Source organism: Arachis hypogaea, chromosome 18 (assembly GCF_003086295.3).
Source record: "Arachis hypogaea cultivar Tifrunner chromosome 18, arahy.Tifrunner.gnm2.J5K5, whole genome shotgun sequence".
Lineage (NCBI taxonomy): Eukaryota > Viridiplantae > Streptophyta > Magnoliopsida > Fabales > Fabaceae > Arachis > Arachis hypogaea.
In genome coordinates this window covers 15,153,069-15,174,572 of record NC_092053.1, presented here as the reverse complement: position 1 = coordinate 15,174,572, position 21,504 = coordinate 15,153,069, and the positions used below count along the sequence as shown (strand labels likewise).

The 21,504-nt window shown below is 30.8% G+C and overlaps 3 protein-coding genes across 3 annotated transcripts; 1 reads left to right on the top strand and 2 right to left on the bottom strand.

The window, feature by feature from the left end:
- Positions 1 to 215: 215 nt before the first annotated feature.
- LOC112769635 (uncharacterized) lies at positions 216 to 698 on the bottom strand. Its single transcript, XM_025814122.1, has one exon. The coding sequence runs from the start codon at positions 696 to 698 to the stop codon at positions 216 to 218; it is 483 nt and encodes a 160-aa protein (XP_025669907.1).
- Positions 699 to 7,173: 6,475 nt separating this feature from the next.
- On the top strand, positions 7,174 to 11,673 carry LOC112769003 (homeobox-leucine zipper protein ROC2). The gene is made up of 7 exons (XM_025813388.3): positions 7,174 to 8,115; positions 8,206 to 8,307; positions 8,746 to 8,946; positions 10,024 to 10,201; positions 10,523 to 10,800; positions 10,955 to 11,050; positions 11,191 to 11,673. Exons 1-7 carry the CDS (start codon positions 7,270 to 7,272, stop codon positions 11,566 to 11,568), a joined length of 2,079 nt encoding a protein of 692 aa, XP_025669173.1. The 5' UTR covers positions 7,174 to 7,269; the 3' UTR covers positions 11,569 to 11,673.
- A 384-nt stretch (positions 11,674 to 12,057) lies between these two features.
- Positions 12,058 to 17,354, bottom strand: LOC112769634 (anthocyanidin 3-O-glucoside 2''-O-glucosyltransferase-like). Its single transcript, XM_025814121.3, has 2 exons — positions 17,334 to 17,354; positions 12,058 to 12,877 (listed from the first exon to the last, which is right to left on the bottom strand). Exons 1-2 carry the CDS (start codon positions 17,352 to 17,354, stop codon positions 12,206 to 12,208), a joined length of 693 nt encoding a protein of 230 aa, XP_025669906.1. The 3' UTR covers positions 12,058 to 12,205.
- Between the last annotated feature and the right edge of the window lie 4,150 nt (positions 17,355 to 21,504).

Below are 21,504 nucleotides of genomic sequence, written 5' to 3'. Positions count from 1 at the left end.
GTCTGAGGGGTATAGTTTGTGAACTTTCCTACTCGGAGAAATGGTTTGAAGGGTTTAGTCGGCCCTCTGTCCCTGGCATGCTCTTTGGGCCTTTCCCCGTTCCCGGGCTGGCGACTAGGAAGATGGGCGGGCTGCCATTTGTTGGCCGCCACCACTTGGCTGACCTTCTCGTCGTTGATGTACTCTCTCGCCACATTCTGAATTTCCTGCATGGTCTACATGGGCTTGGTAGTGAGGTGTTTTTTGAAGTCTTCATTCAACATCCCGTTTGTCAGACACAGGCTGGCCACCGAGTCGGTCAGGCCGTCAATCTCCAGGCATTCGTCGTTGAACTTGTCAAGATACTTCCTGGTCGGTTTGTCGCTTCTTTGGGTCACCCCTAGAAGGTTGATCGGGTGCTTGGCTTTGACAATGCGCGTGGTAAATTGTGCTAGAAAGGCACGAGTTATGTCTGCGAAAGTCGTCACGGACCCTTGAGGGAGAGCGTTGAACCATCGGATTGCCGGTCCTGCCAGGGTCACAGGAAAAGTGCGACATCTCACCTCGTCGCCCACACCCTCCAGGTTCATCCTGGCCTCAAAGGCCGTTAGGTGCTCCTGGGGGTCCTGGGTTCCGTTGTATCTCATGTCCGTTGGTTTGTCGAAATGTTTCGGTAGTTGGACCTTAAGAATGGAGTGATGAAAGGGGGTTGCTCCCATGATTACGGGGTGTCGTCGCCTTCTTAGCCTCTCCCTGCTCTCTTCTCGATCTTCCTCCTCCGCGTGTCTCGCTAAGGGCCGGGTGTAGATTATGGGGTCTTGTTGTCTCCTCGGTACTTCCCTGCTTTCCCCTTGGCCTCCCGACTCCGTGTGTGTTGGAGGGATCGGGAGCCCGCTGTACGCCTGGAGCGGTTCCTCCGGGGGCTTCTTCCTTGAGTTTTCCTTCTCCTTTGAGGAGACTGGGCAAAAGGTTGACTCAGGCCGGGCTGGTAATGTTTCCTAGTAGCCAGCTCCCTCTCCAGGTTTTGTACCTTATGGAGCAACTCTTGCATTATTCTCGCGCTGTCGCTTTCCGTTCCTCCGAAAAGACGTCTTTTTCGGGGGTGGGAGGAAGTCAAGGAGACTACCCTACTGGTTCGGTGAGCATTCTCCTCTACGCGCGGTTCGCCTCTCTCTTGCCATTTTACTGGGCCCAATAGAAAATCTATTCAGGCAAGGTCCCCACAGACGGCACCAATGTTCGGTGTGTCGGTTCCTCAATGGGTCGGAGGTGCTGCGTATGCTAGGGACAGGGGACCTGGATCCGAGTCGCTTATGCATGATAGGGCCTCCTGGGGAACGTGGAAGGGAGAGGACTGGAGTTTCACGATTTTTCGGGTTGACGAGGTAGTGAGGGGTGAGCCACCTGCAAAAGGGACTCTGACGCTCAAGTCAAAATCCATACAAGGCGGCAAAAAAAAAGTGGAGTTAGGTGACGTACCTTGGGAGAAGAGTAGGGCCCTCCCCTTACAGTGGCGGAGCTTCACTAAGACAATGGGGACTATGGCCCCCCAAATATTTTATAGAACTAAAACTTTGACCATTTATTTTGTTTGATACAAGTTGTTTAATTGGTTATTATTTTTGTTGTAAGTTTTCTACAAGCTCTTGGTGTTGGGTTCAAAATTTACTACAAACATATTCTCCTTTTTGTATATATATATATATATATATATATATATATATATATATATATATATATATATATATATATATATATATATATATATTCTTTTCTTTTTACTTTTAAGGTCAACAAATTTTCATTTTTTCATTTTTATTTTTTATGTTTATAATAAGAGAAAATTCTACTCCCCTCCCATGCGAGATACTAAAATGACACTCCCCTCCCCTCTATTTTATAAATGTACATTTCTCTCCCTTCTAACTTTTAAAAAACCCCATCTTTAATCCATTTTAAACTTTTTGTGTTAACTAATGTTAACTTTATCCATTTTTTAAGAAAAAATAAATTATTTTTAAAAAAAAATACACATTAACAAAATTTTATTTTTTATTATTAAATTTTACTTACCAAAATATCCTTTAATAAATTATTCTTTTATTGATTAAATTGTATCTTTTTAAAAATTTAATAATTATATTATTTTTTTTCTAAAATATCCTTCAATAATTTTTAATTATTAAATTATAATTTTACCAAAATTTTCGTTAATAATTTTTTATATTTTACTATTAATTTTTCGATATCTATATATATTATTTTAACATAAAATAAAAAATTTTAGTAAAATTATTTTTCAATATCAATATATATTAATTGTTATATATATTAACAGTGGTAAGATTTTTTTATTTAATGTTAAAATAATATATATTGATATAAAAAAATTAATAGTAAAATATAAAAATAATTGTTAACAAAAATTTTGGTAAAATCATAATTTAATAATTAAAAAATTATTGAAGGGTAGGTATCTTAGAAAAAATAATTTAATTATTAATTTTTTTAAAAGTATTTTAATAAAAATACAATTTAATCAATAAAAAAATAATTTATTAAAGGGTATTTTGGTAAGCAAAATTTAATGATAAAAAATAAAATTTTTGCTAATGGGTATTTTTTCAAAAAATAATTTATTTTTTCCTAAAAAATGGATAAAATTAATATTAGTTAATACAAAAAATTTTAAAATGGATTAAAGAGGAGGTTTTTAAAAGTTAGAAGGGAGGAGAATGTACATTTATAAAATAGAAGGGATGGAAGTGTCATTTTAGCATCTCGCAAAGAAGGGGAGTGAAATTTTCTCTTATAATAAAAAGATAATCTTATTATTTTAAAGTATCATGAACTAAATAAAATTCAACTATCAAATAATAAATAATATAAATAAATGATTTCATACTATTTTTTTAATTTCAATGTTTTATATAACAAAATTATTTTTCAACTAAATTATAAAATAGATAAACTATATATATATATATATATATATATATAAATATTTATTAAAATAAGTCTAATATTTTATTTTTTTATATCACTACTATCTTTAATATGTTGCACAATATAGTAATTAGTATCATAATATCAAATAAAAAAAAGTCTTATTATATTTTAAGTTTGTCATTTTATATTTTTTATTGATCTTCAATATTTTTTGAAAAAAATTAATTTGGACAAAAAAATTATATATTTAATATAGTTTTAGATGCTATTATGTTAATTATAGTTTTTTAATAATTTATTTCTACAATTATAAATTTATAATAATTTAAAAAATAAAAATTAATACATTTAATTTGACAATAAATACCCTTATATATATATATATATATATATATATTTGGTCCCCCTAAAATTTTTTTTTCAAGATGTACCACTATCTTCTTATATAATCTGCACCTAGGACAGGTCTCACGGGAGCAAATTTTTTTTTTAAAAAACTTTCTTCCTCTGCTGTCATATACCTCGCTGGAGGAAAAGAGGTGTCTTGAGTTTTCTTCCCATTTAAATTTTACATACCCGTTAGATCAACTGGTCGGACCGAAATATTAGACCAGCTGTACCGGGCCGGAACATTATCTTATATTATAAAACCCATAAATTTAATATTCTTATGTGATAGTTAAAGTGTTAATGTATATATTTCATTATTTTGACACAGATGTTTTCTTTTAAAATCATGTATTCCATCTAGCTATGGCTAATGACAAGCCAACGTCAACTTAGCATTATTATTAGTCGCATCAATGTATAACAGTCGCTTGAATTATTGTTGCCCACTTGCCCTAAGAAACTCTAACTGTTAATTTAATTATTAAACGAGTAAATAGCTAAAATCATCCCTAAAAGATACTCCGATCTCTATTTTGGTTCTTGAAAGATAAAGTTAATCAAAATCGTCCCTGGAAGATACACAATTGGTTACGTCAGTTGGATGATGACGTGTCACATTAAGTGCCACGTGGCATATGATGACGTGGAGGACTAATGTCACGTGTCACAAGATGATTGGTTGATGTGTCAGATCAGTGACATTTGGCATGCCACGTGTTAGATCAGTGACACGTGGCATGCCACGTGGCACTTGAGATGTAAAAAAGTTATTTGTAATCAAAATAGTCCTTGAAAGTTCAGACGTAAGTCATTTTCATCCCTAAAATTTTAAAAATTAATCAAATTAGTCCTTATATAATTTTTTTTTATTTTTTCTTGATAATATTAAATTTAAAATATTTTTTGATACTACTAATTTTAATAGAAATGTAATTGACAATAAAAAAATTAGTAATTGTATCTTTTCTTCTTAAAAATTTTTTCAATAAAAAGATCTCTCTCCTTTAATTCTTGTCAAAATCTCTCTTATTCTTTTCTATTCTAAAACATTTTTCTTACATTATTACATTTTGATGGAATATATATATATATATATACTCAAAATTGAAATGTAGGTATTTGTTAACCTAAACAAAGTTATATGCTTAAAATCAAAATTTGTGTATGTTAACCTAAATGAAAATAATACCGTAATGAAAAAAAAAAGATGTATAAATTTTTATTAACTTTGTTTAGGTTAACATACATAAATTTTTATTTTGAGCATATAACTTTGTTTAGGTTAACAAAAACATATATTTCAATTTTGAGTATATATATATATTCCAGCAAAATGTAATAATGTAAGAAAAAAGTTTTAGAATAGAAAAGAATAAGAGAGATTTTGACAAGAATTATAGGAAAGAGATAATTTTATTGAAAAAATTTTTAAGAAGAAAAGATACAATTACTAATTTTTTGATTGTCAATTATATTTTTATTAAAATTAGTAGTATCAAAAAATATTTTAAATTTAATATTATCAAGAAAAAATAAAAAAAAATATATAACGACTAATTTGATTAATTTTTAAAATTCTAGGGATGAAAATGACTTACGTCTGAACTTTCACGGACTATTTTGATTATAAATAACTTTTTTACATGTCAAGTACCACACGTGGCATGCCAGGTGTCACTGACCTGACACTGACACGTGGCATTAGCCATCCACGTCATCATATACCACATGGCACTTAACGTGACACGTCATCATCCAACTGACGGAAGGACTAACGTGACCAATCGTATATCTTTTGGGGATTTTAATTAACTTTATCTTTCGATGACTAAAATGAAGATTGGAGTATCTTTCAGAGACAATTTTGGCTATTTACTCATTATTAAACATTCCCTCTTTTTTCCTTCACAGACTCCTTTCACTTACTCCATTTTTGAGATTTCTCTTTTTAAAAAAAAAAATTAGCATAAAATTGCTCAGTCGTTCTACTTGATTTTCCATCATCACCATCCATATGTAATTATATACTCTAGCTTGGTTTTTAAGAAGCTTAGGTTTTGAGATGAATAGGTATCATCCTATTTCAGATTAATTCTTACTATATTTGCTATATTTTTATTTGTTTAATTTTTTGTGCTTGTATATATAGTTTTGCCTTTATAGGACATAGAAATGTTGTGTGGCAATGGCTATGAATTATTAGACAGGTTCAAACTTCTTCACATCTGTTATTTTAAATTTTTTTGGTGACTATTTATTACTCTAAATTTAATCACAAATATATATATATATATATATATATATATATAAGAAATGAAATGCAAATTAAGATTTCTTTAACAAATTGTAGTAGTAACATGAATTTTTTTTGGATAAAGTATCATTCAAATTAAAAAAACGTTATACAAAGTTCATACGAATAAGATCAAAATGTACAATTACAGGCTGATACATAGTGACACTGTACTAGTTCACTCAGATTGTTGCACTAAAATACTCAATTTTTATTTAATTATTAAATAAACTTTTTTTTTCGCCGACATTTGTCTCACTTCCTTCCTTCGTTCTTTTTTTTGATTAATATTTAAAAAAAAAATGAGCATAAAATTGTTCATTCACTCATTCTCTTTTATCATAATTCAGCCTAATTCTTATTGTATATGATATTTTTATTTTATTGGTGCTTGGTATGATTTTACCTTGCTAGGACCTAGAAGTGCTGTGAAGCAATGTTTATGAATTATTAGATACTAGGCAGGTTGACATATATAATTTGTTGATTAACATAAATGATGCTAACTATATAATAACAATGGAAAAAATTGTATTTATAATATTATGATGATAATAAGAGGACATGAAAGAATATTTCATTTAAATTAAATTATTATAGAACACAACTTATTAGAATTTAACGTGAAAATAGAGTCATCGTTTGCAATCACCTATATCCACAAATGACCATGAATGATGACGAAATAATGTGGTAATTGAATAGAAATTTATTATCCATAAGAATTGTGTTAGATAGTTGAATGGTAATTATATTTTTTTTTGTAATTTTTGAATTATTCACACAACAAACTTGTCCAATGGGCTATTTTTTGATATAGATTTATATTGTGTTGTTGTAACAGAATCCTAAAATCAAGTTTGTTAGTTAAAGAATTTTAATTTGAAATATGATTTTTCTTTTTTAATGATAGTTTGAAATTTGTCTGCATTATTAATACATTAATACTTTTGGGAATGGTAGAGTACACCTTCTACCGTCTAAACTTTAATTTGAAGAATCATATTTTACCTCAAATAAATATTTTAAATGTGGTTAATCCAACTTTACAATTATATATAATTTGAATTATAATTAGATAAACTAAGTTCATTTATCTATAAATTAAGCTTTCAATAAAGGGTTTGATAGTAGCAAGTAATTAATTTAAATTTTAGAATTATAATATATATCAATATTAACCAAGTAAAAACTAAATTCATTTATCTATAAATTTAGAGCATTTTGTATTGTATCTCTCTTGATTTTTTTTATCTTAAATTTGATGTAATTTTTTAATAAAATATTTATTATAAATATTTAAATAAAATTATCATAAAATATAAATACTAAATACTATGTAATTATATTATGTCTATACAAAAAATTAATTTTGTAAAAATTTTTGGTGAATGAGAATAATTGGCAGAGTTAAAAGTTAAAACAATACATGAGTACAGAGTATAGAGTAGGTATTAATAAGTAATAAGTAGAGTACGTGTTTGAGTAGTTTAATTTGCATTTTTATTTTGTTACTTTTTATTTTTATTTTTATTTCTCTAGTTAATAATAAGATGTATTTTTGCTGTGTTAGTTAAGTTTTTCTAAAATAAAAAATTCCATTTTAAATTTTCAAATTTCAAAATAAGTTACAGCGAGATTCAAGATTTCAAGGCTTTATGCACTTTGCCATTTTTTTTGTCATCATGGATTGTGAGAATGATTGTTCAGAGAACATCAATGTAACTGAACTTCCAACAATAACACCGTGGAATCACTCTTCAGCAAATGCTCCTCCTTGTGATCAAGAATCATCACATCCAATATTTTCAAACAGAGGCATGGATAATAGCAAAATTTCCTCCGGCGGCTGCGGCAGATTTAATGGAGACCTTCATTGTTCTTCAATAAATCCTCTTTCCGTTCACGAATCAGATCCAAGTTTCCCAAACAGAGGCATGAACAACATGGATGGATTCCATGGAGCAAGTTATGACCTTCATTCTTTTTCAGCAAATGCTCCTCTGCCGCGACAAGAATCAGATCTAATTTTCCCAACCGGAGGCATGATGAACAGCAACATGTGTGGCGGCGGCGGATTCAACCGAGCAAGTGACCTTCTCTTGGTGGTGTCAATGTACGCAGAGCCAACAAAGTCGGAAATCATAGCTCTTGCTAAGTCCGCGATGGATGAATTGTCGAAAATAGCCCTGGAAGGGCAGCCTTTGTGGGTCCCGCAGAAGGACAAGAAGTTCGAAACGCTTAACGATATCGAGTACTTGAGGCAGTTCGGTGAGGTTCAAGAAATTGAATCGATGAAGGAGATTATGAAGCTTGTTGAGGTTGGACAAGAAGAGTCTTCTTCTTCCCAGTACTTGTTGCCAACGGTTGACTCGTTTCGAAGGGAGCTTGTTCCGTTATCTCTCAGTGGAGTTCCCAAAGAAGCTCTTCAAACTGAAGCTTCACGTGATATGGGGTACCTTGAGATCAGTTCCACCAAACTTCTTCACTTGCTTATGGATGTGGTAACGTTATTATTACTTCATTTTTCCCTACAAAAAACAATGAATTGACACACATACACTCACTCCTGTTATCTAATTTTATTTCATCAGAATCAATGGTCCAAAGCATTCGACAATATTGTCACTAGGGCAGCGGTGCTAGGAAACTTATCAAATGGAGCGGAAGAAAGTTATGATGGGAAAGTGCAAGTGGTAAGTTAAGCGTGTTAGTCTATTCTTAATTGTTAGTTCTCTAAGTATGTAATATCTTGTTAGTTTATTAATTCATTACCCCATGAACCTTTGAGTTAGTTACTATGTGAATTTTGCATGCCATAAAGTTTGCATGAAAAGGTTAAACATTTATATAACGAGATTCACTATTTTCAAATCTATTTGAATTTGCAAAAGATTTCTTCATTTGTTGAAGTAAACTATATAAACCCCCCTTCAACGAATCCTTAATTAATATATGAATTGCATTATACTACATGATACCATTAATGTTAAAAGAGCAATTATCTATTCTCCATTAAATTAAAATGACAATTATTGTGAATTATGGAGCTAATCCAGGGAATTTCTAAAATCAATAATGTAGTAAACGTTGTTATATTCTAATTCTTTGTGTCCCATGTTTTGTTGTGGTAGATGTTCGCAGAATATCATTTGCCTACACCATTTGTGCCAGCAAGGGAGTGCTATTTTGCAAGGTACTGCAAGCAATTACCTTATGAAATGTGGGGTGTTGTTGATGTATCCCTTGAGAAGCATTTTCCATCTCTAGCAACCAATTTCCGAAGAAGACCATCAGGCTGCTTGATTAGGCCAATGCCAGACGGATTCTCTAAGGTTTTCATTTTATTTTATTTCTTGTCCTCACTTTTATTTCATATATTAAAAATTTCTTATTCTATCCAATGACAAGCTTAGTAGTGTATGCATTCTGATCATTTATTACTTTATTTATTACCATAAATGGTTGCATTGTATAGGTACTTAAAAAGTTATTATGGACATAGACTATTCATAAAACACTTCATTACTATTCATAAAACACTTCATTTATTCTAAAATATACTAATTTCATTATATTTAACATCTTATTCTATAATATAATTATTTATCTCTATTCATAATAGTGCGTTAGCTTAATTAATTAATTCAGTATATAAAGTAAAATGAAGATATTATACGTCTTTCATTTAATATGAAAATTCATGATGTGTTAGAAATGTTGAAAATAAATTTATTTCAATGATTTTTTTTGTATAATTGTTTTCTAAAATAATCAATTATGTGCAATTGATTTATATTTGGATATTTTAGCTAAAATGTCATTTTAATATAATTTATTGAGCTTGAAATATATAAAGAAAGCTTCTTTTTAAGGGTACAATTACAAAAATAGATATAAAATCCTTTTTTAGATTTTTTAATATTTAAGATCAATTTGATAAAATCAATATAATTCTAAAAGAATAAACTTTTGTTTAAAATTATAAGCTTCAAAATATGGCCTTTTCTTATAAACTCATTTTTAGCTTATAATTATTAGTTTTGATTATAAATCGAGTTCTAGTTTTAACGGAAACTTGATTATTAATTTTCAAGTGAAAGACTTTTTTTGGTAAAAAAAATTTTAGAAAGTTAGCAGAATTTATTATTTTTGATCAATAATTAGTCAATAATATTTAAAAATATAGATTAAAAATATGTTATTAGATTAATAGACTAAAAAAATTAGACTGATAGTCAAATTTATCAGAAAAAAAAAACTATTCTATTGGCTTTGAACTTTACAAGGTTTGGAAACATGGCCTTAGTCATGACTCATGAAATTAATTTTTCTTCTTCATAGTTGATTATGGTAAAGCAAAAGGTTTGTGCAGTTTTGATTTGTTTTAAACTATAATTTGATGATGTTAGGTTATATGGGTGGAGCATGTGGAAGCAGACCATAGCCAACTGAGCAACCATTTCCGGCCACTAGTAACAACGGGTTTGGGTTTTGGTGCAACTCGTTGGATTAATTCTATAGTTAGGCACACTGAATCATCTAAAATTATGGAGGCTAAATCAGCTCCAATTTATGTGGATTATGGAGGTAAACATCTACTGCACTTACTTTCTTTTTCTTTTTTTCTTCGAAATCATTCTTAATTAAGATACAAGTATATATAGGCATATGTTCGAAATATAATCACAGTAAAATATTTAAATTTGATAATTGAGAATCGATAAATAATTTAATATATTTAACTAAATTTATATTTAATAATTTTTAGTTATCAACTTTACATGAAAATAACTGTATTGATAGTATATATATATGATTTTAATTAATAGTTTAAACTTTAGATACTGTTTTACTTTAGCTATGTATGTTTCTCTTTTTGTTTTTTTGATGAAATAAACATATACACAGTTATAATACCACAAGCTGGAAGGACAAGTTTCCTTAACCTGGCAGACAGACTTGTGAGAAGCTTTTGTGGTGATATCAATGCTTCAATGACGAATCAATGGATGCCATTAATATCTTCAGAATCTGATTCTTCAGATGTGAGGGTGATGATCAGGAATAACATTGAGGATCCTGGGAAACCTATTGCTACAACTGTGGTGTTTAGCACTTGTCTTTGGCTTAACGTCTCACCATCACGGTTGTTCAATTTCTTGCGTCACGAGGATTCAAGAAACAAGGTATAGATCCTCAACTATATATATACATTAACCAATTAACCAAAATTCTAATTGCAATCATTTCAGAAGCCAAAAAATTTATATAAATCTTGATATAGTAATATATAATTTCTAACATCTTTCACATTCCCTGCTTTTGTTGAACAATTATTAGTGGGATTTACTTTCACGTAATCTTACAATTCGGGAATTTGCATATATGAACAAAGGCACAAATCCAGGGAATCGTGTTTCCTTAATGCGAGCAATGGTAATAACCAATTCTTTTTTCTTTTTGTTGTTTAAATTAATTTTACATTAACATCTAATCAAGTGTTGCCACTTGTAGTAAAGTAAATGTGAGTTTAGTTGTTATTATTAATTTTAACTGCACTTGTTATTATGAATCAGAAATCTGAAGACAAGATTGAGATCTTTTACATTCAAGAGAGCTACACAGACACAACAGGATCCTATATTGTTTATGCTCCACTAGACGAATTTGCTTTGTCATCTCTTGCAAATGGAGCAAACCCTAACAATGTAATGGTCCTTCCATCAGGATTTTCTATCCTTCCTTGTGGGTTCCCTAGTGATTATATTGATGAGAAGGGTGAAGGTGGAAGCATTTTAACTATTGCGTTTCATACAATTGAGAGTCACAACATTAAACAATTTTTTTCTCTTGAATCAGTTATTGTCATGAAAAAGATTATTTCAGAGACTGTCACCAATATAAAAGATGCTGTGTTGTATAATAATTACACTAACAATTGGCAGTATAACTGATAATTCAGGTAGACTGTGTTTGCATTAAATAACTGTTGGGATCATTGTTTGTATTGTACTATTTAGTTTAATATTTAATGGAATTGTTGTGTTTTTTTAGGCATATATTTTCATTTTTAAGATGAATATTGATATGTATGAATGCAAAGGAAGTCTTGAAACAATAATCGACTTGTTTTTTCTTTTGTATAACTTTAAAATTACGAGTTCAAACACTAACAATAATTAGTGATATAATTATCAAATTAAATTGTGTACATTACATTTTTTAAATGGATAAGACTCTTTTATATGGATATGTATGTATTAATGTCATTTCATATATGCAAAAAAAAAATAATATGATCAATATTCAATTAGATGGAATAAAATATATGACGTGTATATTTGTCTGATCAAGCTCCAATGAAATTACATGCAATGCTTGTTCTGAACGAGCTACAAAAGATAAAGCTGGCAGTGGACTTTTCTTTTTGTTGTATTATTTATTGGGACTCAGTTGACAGTGGCATCTTATGCATGCAAGTGTGTCACTTAATGCTACATATTAAAATTTGATATATACCGTTGCGTTTACTCAATGTTTTGGGGAAATTTAATAGACTTAATACACTATTCATAAACAACTACTTCAAATTCAAAGCAAACAATGAAGCTCACGAACAAAACCATCAACACAAGAAGACTCAAAATCATTGCTTAAAAAGAGATTCCTTATTTTGCTATGATTTTCTCTCACCTGTCTTCCAACTTGATTCTGATCATTCATTACAATCTCAACAGCTTTGCACAGACTCTCTTTGCTAAACAAACCATCCTCTTCACCCTTCACAACTTCAATTCCAACCTTCAACCTACTCTCCAAATTCCTCGCAGAAATTGCATGATCACTATAAGGCCCAAGCAATAACACGAGCTGGCACAAACTCACTAGCGCTTCGGTTACAGAAGCTGCTCCAGAATGTGTTATGAAGCACCCAATAGAAGGGTGCCCCAAAAGCAATTGTTGCTGCACCCAACCACCATACACAACTCCTCTTCCTTCAACCCTTTCTTTAAATCCTTCCGGTAACGCTTGCTCAATCGAATCAAACTCAGCCGGTGGCTTAAGCGCCGCAAGAAACGGAAAACCTTTTACTTCAAGACCGAGAACTAATTCTTGCAATTGAGATTTGTTTAAAGGACATTCACTTCCCAATGCACAGTAAATTACATGTTTAGTATTGAAGCCTGAGAGCCATGATTTCCATTTTTTCTCCAAAGTAGAGTTGGTTGGTTCTGGTAAAAGAGGACCCGAAAGCAGAGTTGACTATTAACCCATTAAGCCCATATTTCTTAGCGTTGGTTACTGTGTAAATCAGACGGTAACATACATCATCATCAGTATATCAATTAAAATTAAAACTATTAAAAAAACGATGAATTACAACTTAATTTAACAAAGTTAGCATTTAATTAATCTTTTTTAAATAAAACACTACATCTTAGATAGTGTTCTTTGTATTTATGATAAATTAAACATACACTACATCCAATGTGTTGATTTCTTTGATTAAATTTAAAAAATGAGAAAAGTGCATGTCCTATGTGTGTTTTGTATTTGGCAAAGTTACAAATTTTAAATATCACGATTTTATAATACTTTTTAAAATTGTTCATTTTTGTAGTAAAATTTTTCTTTTCTTTTACATATATGAATTGGCAATGATGGGAGATTTTTAATTTCTTACAACTAAATAGAGTATATATATATCAGCAATGTACACAAAATAAAAATTATTATATAGTCAAACTCAAAAATCGAAAACAAAGTTATTTTCATGTTATAATCATGTGATAATCAAATATGTTCCAAAATCATATTACATAATCTAGTTAAAATCAAACCACGCGCTCAAAGTAGTAATCAAATTCTAAATCAAAGTTCAATCTCGTGATATAATTATATTATAATCAAACACATTCTAAAATCATGTTACAAAATCCAATTATATTCTAATTATAGCATCAAACTAAAAAGAAAAAATTAGATAATTAAATTTTGTAAAATTTTTAGGTTGTAATATCACTTAATTGCAATGAGGGCATAACTATATATTGAATCTGATTCTTATATTAGTGATCACTTTTGTTGTTAAACTTTTACATATTAAAATTATTAATCTTAAAAATTATCATGCTATACTGAGTTTAATTATTATGTTGAGTGAGTTTAATTATATTCAGGTTTTAAAACATGATTTTGCAGTATATTTATTTATAGTCTGAGTATTATATCATAAATGAAGAACTTGATATTTTCATGAATGAATAACCAATAATAACTCAAAATCTCAAATAATAAAAATAATAATTTCAAATAGAAAAAATGTCGAATATAAAAGTACTAGCCACATATAAAATTAAAATTAAAAAAAAAAGGGCAAATCACAATAATAAACCAAGGGAAACAAAATTTTACACAAATTCGCCAAACCAAAATCTGCTTCGTGAATCCACCAATGTACATTTATATGTAGTTCGAACCAGCCTGATTCGAACTCTATTTCTACATAATTCGAATAAGCTTGGTTCGAATTATACACAAACACACGCACACCATAATTCGAACCAGCTTGGTTCGAATTATACACTTATTAAAAAAATTAATAATTTAAAAATTAAAAAATATATATTTTATTTTATACATTAAAAAAAAACTAACAAAATATTTAATTACGAGACTTCTTTGAAATATTAATGAGCTATCAATTCGAATTCCATACAATACTCTTTTGTCCATTTTTAATAGCTCATGAATATTTTTTAATAAATTTTTTAATAAATTTATTTAAATTATACTACAAAAAATATTTGATCCTGTGCAAAACAATTTAAAAAAAATGGCTTAAAAAATGTTAAGAGTACTATAAAAATTTGTAACGTTCTAATGACTTAGGACATTAAAGAAATACTCTACATAGTCAATACTAATTTAGAAATTAAAGAAAAAATATTTTTATCATGTTACCTAAATCACTAGAATATTACAAACTTTTATAGTATTCATAACATCTTTTAAGCCATTTTTTAAAATTATTTTGTATAGAATAAAATATTTTTTTAATTGTTTTATATGGAATAAAATATTTTCTTTTATTTCTAAATTATTATTGACTATGTAGAGTATTTTATTTAAAATTTGAGTACATGCATGTATTTACCTAAGTTATTAGAACGTTACAAATTTTTATAGTACTCCTAACATTTTTTAAGCCATTTTTTTTAAATTGTTTTGCATAGGATCAAATATTTTTTGTAGTATAATTTAAATAAATTTATTAAAAAAATTTATTAAAAAATATTCGTGAGTTATTAAAAATGGACAAAAGAGTATTGTATGGAAATCGAATCGATAGCTCATTAATATTTTAAAGAAGTCTCGTAATTAAATATTTTGTTAGCTTTTTTTTTAATGTATAAAATAAAATATATATTTATTTAATTTTTAAATTATTAATTTTTTTAATAAGTGTATAATTCGAACCAAGCTGGTTCAAATTATGTAGAAATGAAGTTCGAATCAGACTGGTTCGAACTACATATAAATGTGCATTGGTGGATTCATGAAGCAGATTTTGGTTTGGCGAATTTGTGTAAAATTTTGCTCCCTTTGACTTATTTGAGTTTTTTACCCTTAAAAAAATTGCAAAAATTACATTACAATATATAACAAATCTATTGCAAAAGAAATAAAACTCTTGTTCTTCCAAAATAAATCTATTCCAGTTATAACCCTCCTATTATTATTTGTTGACTCTTTCAGCTAAATTCCTGTTATGTGCAAACAACCCAATACTCTTTTCTATAAAGTCTATCAAAAAAATTCTTTCTGTAAAGATATTATCATAGGCATCATATAACGAGCTTGAAAAATATTTAACAATAAATGCATATATAGTGAACAATTTTATCTTTATTTAAAATCTCTATCAACTTACATAAACTTCTGAAGTTAAAGCATTAAAAATTACACAATATGTAGAATAAATACGTATTATCTCTATACAATATATAAACATAAATATAAACCAAAACACTAAAAAATTAACAACAAAAATCTCACTATATATACACAAGTAGAATTCGCCTAACAAATGAGGAATTTATTTGCAACTTTTACATTACCCTACTTAATCATCCATGAGCTTATATTCATTATTATTATCGATATATAATCTTCTATCTCCTAGAGCCTATTTCCTAAAGAAAAAATCCAAAGGCAACAACTTCCAATACCAGCCTGTTGAGGCTAGAGAATGAGGTCAAAATAACATCATCACCCTCAACCAAACTAGATTCCTCACTACTGTTAAAAACAAGTTAAAAGGTGTTTGATTATTGACAGTAGTTTCAGGAAGGAAAAAAAAACTTCATAAATAACAAATCAAAAACACTTAAAATTAAATTAGGAATCAAACTTTGTCATTTGAACTTGTAGATTCTATTGAATTCTGAATTTGAATTCAGATTTTATTTTAACAAATAGCAATTTTTTTAATCTGGCCAACAAAATTAGAATCAAAACCTTAAGATAAGAAGAACCAAAATAAATCAACGTAATGCATTTAAAATAACTCACTGATAAAAAGAGAAAAGTAAACGGCATAATACTAAAAAGAGAAGAGTGAAGTGTTGCACGAAGAAGAGAAAAAAGTGAAGAGTGAGGAGTAGTGGCACAATCGAAGAAGATGAGAGTGAAAAGAAGAAAATGAGGAGTGAGAAACAGTGAAGTGTTGCGCCGAGAAGAGAATAAATCGTGTGATCGAAAAAGAGGAGAATAGTGGTGTGACAAAAAAACTGGGTGAATTTTATTTTGGCGTTTCATATATTACCGTATTCGTATACACTATTTTACCGTATTTATATATAGCGACTAGAATTAGTGACTAAAATTATGTATAAATAGTGTTTTTGTACAAAAATGTTGTGATAAGAATGGCTTATCACATCTTATGTGGATGCCCATTTTCCATAAGATAGAGTTTCCCAAGGATGAATGAATTTAATGTAGTATTTTAGGAAGACTCCAGGTAACAAATTTTTATTATGTCGAATCTCTTTCATCTTGAATATAATGTTTTTGATATATCTGGAAATAATTATTTATCATGGGTACTAGATGTTAAAATCCATCTTGATTCAATGGATCTTGAAGATACCATTAAGGTTGAAAATAATACATCCCAGAAGGATAAAGCCAAAACTATGATTTTCCTTTGTCATCATCTTGAAGTATGATTGAAAAATGAATATCCCGCATTAAAAGATCCTGTAGATCTGTGGAAAGACCTTGAAGAAAGGTACAATCATAAAAAAAACGGTGATACTTCCTCACGCCCGATATGTTAGAGAAAATTTTCTCAACTTTCCATGTCTCGAATGTGCTCCTGCAGCAGCAGTATCGAGAAAAAGAAATTAAAAAGTATTTTGAATTAATTTTTTACTTTCTTGTTGCTGAATGCAACAATGAGTTACTTTTGAGAAATCATGAAGCGCGTCCAGTTAGCGCCGCCCCATTTCCTGAAGTAAATGCGGCAAAATATAACCCCAGAAGAGGTAAATAGCAAGATTTTGATAACAAGAAAAAATTATGGAAGGAAAAGAAATTATGTTCATAAGAAAGGATCTCACCAGAAGTGGGATAAAGAAAGAAACAATGGGCAAAGTAAATCAATTGAGGATAAATGCTTCTGTTGTGGTGGAAAGGGCCATTGGTCACGTACCTGTCGTACCCCAAGACACATTATTGATCTTTATTAAGCATCCTTGAAAAAGGATGACAAAGAAAAAGAAACAAATTTTGTTTCAAATAATGAAAATTCCACCACTCATTATGATGTATCTAATTTCTTTAAGGATTCTGAAGGAGATACTGGCTATTTGATCAATGATGGAATAATTTGGTATATGTATGTGTTTGTTAAGTATTCATATGAATAATTTTACTTTTACTCATTTTATTATTATTATTATTATTTGTTTTTGAAGAAAAATGGCAAGGACATATTCTGAAGATATTTGCCTTGCGGATAGTGCAAGTTCGCACACTATTCTTAAAAGTGATATATATTTTACCCATCTTGTGCCAAAAGAAGAGTATGTTAATACTATTATTGGCTCAGGCAATGTGATTGAAGGCTCCGGAAGGGCTATAATTTTGTTTCCTGGAGGAACAAAATTTATAATAAATAATGCACTATTATCTACCAAGTCTCTGAGGAACTTGTTGAGTTTCAAAGATATTCGCCGAAATGGATATCATGTTGAGACAATGAATGAGGGAAATCATGAGTATTTATGTATCACAACTCATGATTCAAATAAGAAAGCTATATTAGAAAAGTTACCCTCACTTTCATCTGGATTGTATTATACCAAGATTAGTGCAATTGAATCACATGCCATTGTAAACCAGAAGTTTACTAACCCAAATGAATTCATAACTTGGCACGACCGATTGGGTCATCCGGGAACAACCATGATGAGGAGAATTATTGAAAACTCTCATGGACATTCACTAAAGAACCAGAAGATTCTTAAATCTAGTGAATTTTGTTGTGCTGCATGTTCTCAAGGGAAGTTAATTTTAAGGCCATCACCAGTAAAGATTGGATTTGAGTCCCCTGAATTCCTAGAAAGGATTCAAGGTGATATATGTGGACCTATTCATCCACGATGTGGATATTTTAGATATTTTACGGTCCTAATAGACGCATCTTCGAGATGGTCACATGTGTGCTTATTATCTTCTCGCAACCTGGCGTTTGCGAGATTATTGGCTCAAATTATTCGATTAAAAGCACAATTTCCAGAAAATCCAATCAAAGCAATTTGTCTTGATAATGCTGGTGAATTTACTTCCCAAGCATTTGATGCTTATTGTATGGCTAATGGAATAAGTGTTGAACATCCAGTAGCTTATGTTCACACACAAAATGGGTTAGCAGAATCACTTATTAAACGCCTCCAATTGATTGCTAGACCCTTACTGATGAGAACAAATCTCCCAACTTCGATTTAGGGGCATGCTATTTTACATGCCGCAGCACTTATTCGTTTGAGGCCAACGAGTTACTATCAGTTCTCTCCTATGCAATTAGCTTTTGGCCAGCAGCCAAATGTTTCTCATTTAAGAATATTTGGGTGCGCGATATATGTTCCCATTGCGCCACCTAATCGCACCAAAATGGGACCCCAAAGAAAATTGGGGATATATGTTGGATATGATTCTCCCTCTATAGTGAGGTATCTTGAGATACAAACGGGAGATGTATTTAAAGCCCGGTTTGCGGATTGTCATTTTGATGAATCAAAATTTCCAATATTAGGGGGAGAGAATAAGCTTCCTGAAAAGGAACTTAATTGGAATGCATCATCGTTGATGCATTTAGATCCTCGATCAGGGTAATGTGAACTAGAAGTTCAAAAGATTATACATTTGCAAAGAATAGCAAATGAATTGCCTGATGCATTTTCCGATACAAAGAGGATAACCAAATCTTATATACCAGCGGAAAATGTCCCAATTCGAATTGATGTCCCAGTAGGACAAGTAGCCACTGAAGCAAATTCACGCCAGAAGCGTGGCAGGGTGGAAAATGCCCCAATTCGAATTAATGTCCCAGTAGGACAAATAGTCACTGAAGCAAATACATGCCAGAAGCGTGGCAGGCCTGTCAGTTCCAAAGATAAAAATCCTCGAAAGAGAAAAGAGGTAAATATTCCTGTTGAAAAAGACATAGTAAAGACACCTGCAGTTGTCCAAAATTCTAATATAACGCCAGAAGACGTTCAGGTACCTGAAAATTGTGAAAATGACGAGATCTCGATAAATTATGTCTTTACAGGAGAGAAATGGGACCGAAATAAGACAATTGTCAATGAAATATTTGCATATAATGTGGCATTAAATATCATGCATGAAAGTAAGGATCTTGAGCCAAGATCAGTCGAAGAATGTCGACAAAGGAATGATTGGCCAAAATGGAAAGAAGCCATGAAGGCTGAATTAGACTCACTTGCAAAACGTGAAGTCTTTGGACCTGTAGTCCGTACACCTGAAGATGTAAAACCTGTTGGATATAAGTGGGTATTTGTGAGAAAACGAAATGAGAAAAATGAAGTTGTGTGCTATAAAGTCCGACTTGTGGCACAAGGTTTTTCACAAAGGCCCGGTATAGATTATGAAGAAACGTATTCCCCTGTAGTGGATGCGATAACATTGCGTTATTTGGTCAGTTTATTTGCATATCATAAACTGCATATGCATTTGATGGATGTGGTAACAGCCTATTTATACAGCTCATTAGATCGTGATATCTATATGAAAATCCCTGAAGGACTAAAGATATCTAAACCATCCAATGAATATTCACAGGGGTTATACTCAGTTAAATTGCAAAGATCTTTATACGGTCTAAAGCAATCTGGACGAATGTGGTATAATCGTCTTACTGAGTATCTGGCCAAAAATGGATTAAAAAATGATGACATTTGTCCATGTGTTTTCATAAAGAAATCCGCATCTGGATTCATTATAATTGCTGTGTACGTTGATGATTTAAATATCATTGGAACTCCTGAAGAGATTCCAACAATTATAAAAACTCTAAAGGAAGAGTTTGAGATGAAAGATCTTGGAAGGACTAAATTTTGTCTCGGCCTGCAGATCGAGCATACAAAAAATGGGATCTTTATTCATCAAGCGACATACACAGAGAAGATCTTGAAAAGATTTTATATGGATAAGTCACATCCTTTGAGTACCCCAATGGTCGTAAGATCTTTGGATATGGAAAAGGATCAATTCCGTCCTAAAGAAGAGAATGAAGATATCCTTGGTCCTGAAGTACCATATCTTAGTGCCATTGGAGCGCTAATGTATCTTGCCAATAATACGTGACCTGACATATCATTCGCGGTGAATTTACTAGCAAGATATAGTTCCTCTCCAACCAGAAGACATTGGAGTGGAATCAAACAGATCTTTCGATATCTTCATGGAACGGTTGATATGGGATTGTTCTATCCTTATGGATCCAAGTCACAACTAGTTGGCTATGCAGATGCTGGATACTTGTCTGATCCACATAAAGGGAGATCTCAAACAGGATACCTATTCACATATGGTGGTACAGCTATATCATGGAGGTCCACGAAACAGACGACTGCAGCAACATCCTCTAATCATGCTGAAATACTAGCGATACATGAAGCTAGTCGCGAGTGTTTTTGGCTGAGGAGTGTGATCCAATATATTCTGTCATCATGTGGACTAATTGATCAGAAGATAGCTCCAACTGTCATGTTTGAAGATAATACAGCATGTATTGCTCAACTTAAAGGCGGATACATCAAAGGTGACAGAACAAAGCATATTTCTCCCAAATTCTTCTTTACTCATGATCTTCAAAATCAAGGGACAATTGATGTCCAACAGATCCGCTCAAGTGATAATCTGGCAGATTTATTCACAAAGTCACTCCCAAAATCTTCTTTTGAAAGATTGGTACATCAGATTGGGATGCGCCGATTTCGAGATATAAAATAATGTCGGCAAGAGGGGGAGACTGTACTCTTTTTTCCTTGGTCAGGTTTTTTTTTTCATTGGGTTTTTCTTGACAAGGTTTTTAATGAGGCAGTCCCCATCACAAAGGATATTGTACTCTTTTTCCTTTGAACACACACAAAAAGCAATAAACAATTCTCTTTCTCTTTCTCTTACGTTGCAATACTTCTTTCCCTCTCTTTATATTTTATATTTGTTACCTCTTCCTTATTTATTTATTTAGTTATTTTATAACACGTTATCAGCACGAAGCTCTAACGAAATAAATAAGGAAGAGGTAACAAATATAAAATATAAAGAGAGGGAAAGAAGTATTGCAACATAAG

Bases quoted from the DNA above. Each gene is read 5' to 3' on its own strand.
- LOC112769635 (XM_025814122.1), bottom strand. From the start codon at position 698: ATGGGAGCAACCCCCTTTCATCACTCCATTCTTAAGGTCCAACTACCG.
- LOC112769003 (XM_025813388.3), top strand. From the start codon at position 7,270: ATGCACTTTGCCATTTTTTTTGTCATCATGGATTGTGAGAATGATTGT. The intron at 8,116-8,205 runs GTAACGTTATTA...TTATTTCATCAG, and splicing joins TTCACTTGCTTATGGATGTG to AATCAATGGTCCAAAGCATT. The intron at 10,801-10,954 runs GTATAGATCCTC...AACAATTATTAG, and splicing joins ACGAGGATTCAAGAAACAAG to TGGGATTTACTTTCACGTAA.
- LOC112769634 (XM_025814121.3), bottom strand. From the start codon at position 17,354: ATGTGTCTTGGGGTACGACAG. The intron at 12,878-17,333 runs GTACGTGACCAA...ATGGGTTAATAG, and splicing joins TGTGTCTTGGGGTACGACAG to TCAACTCTGCTTTCGGGTCC.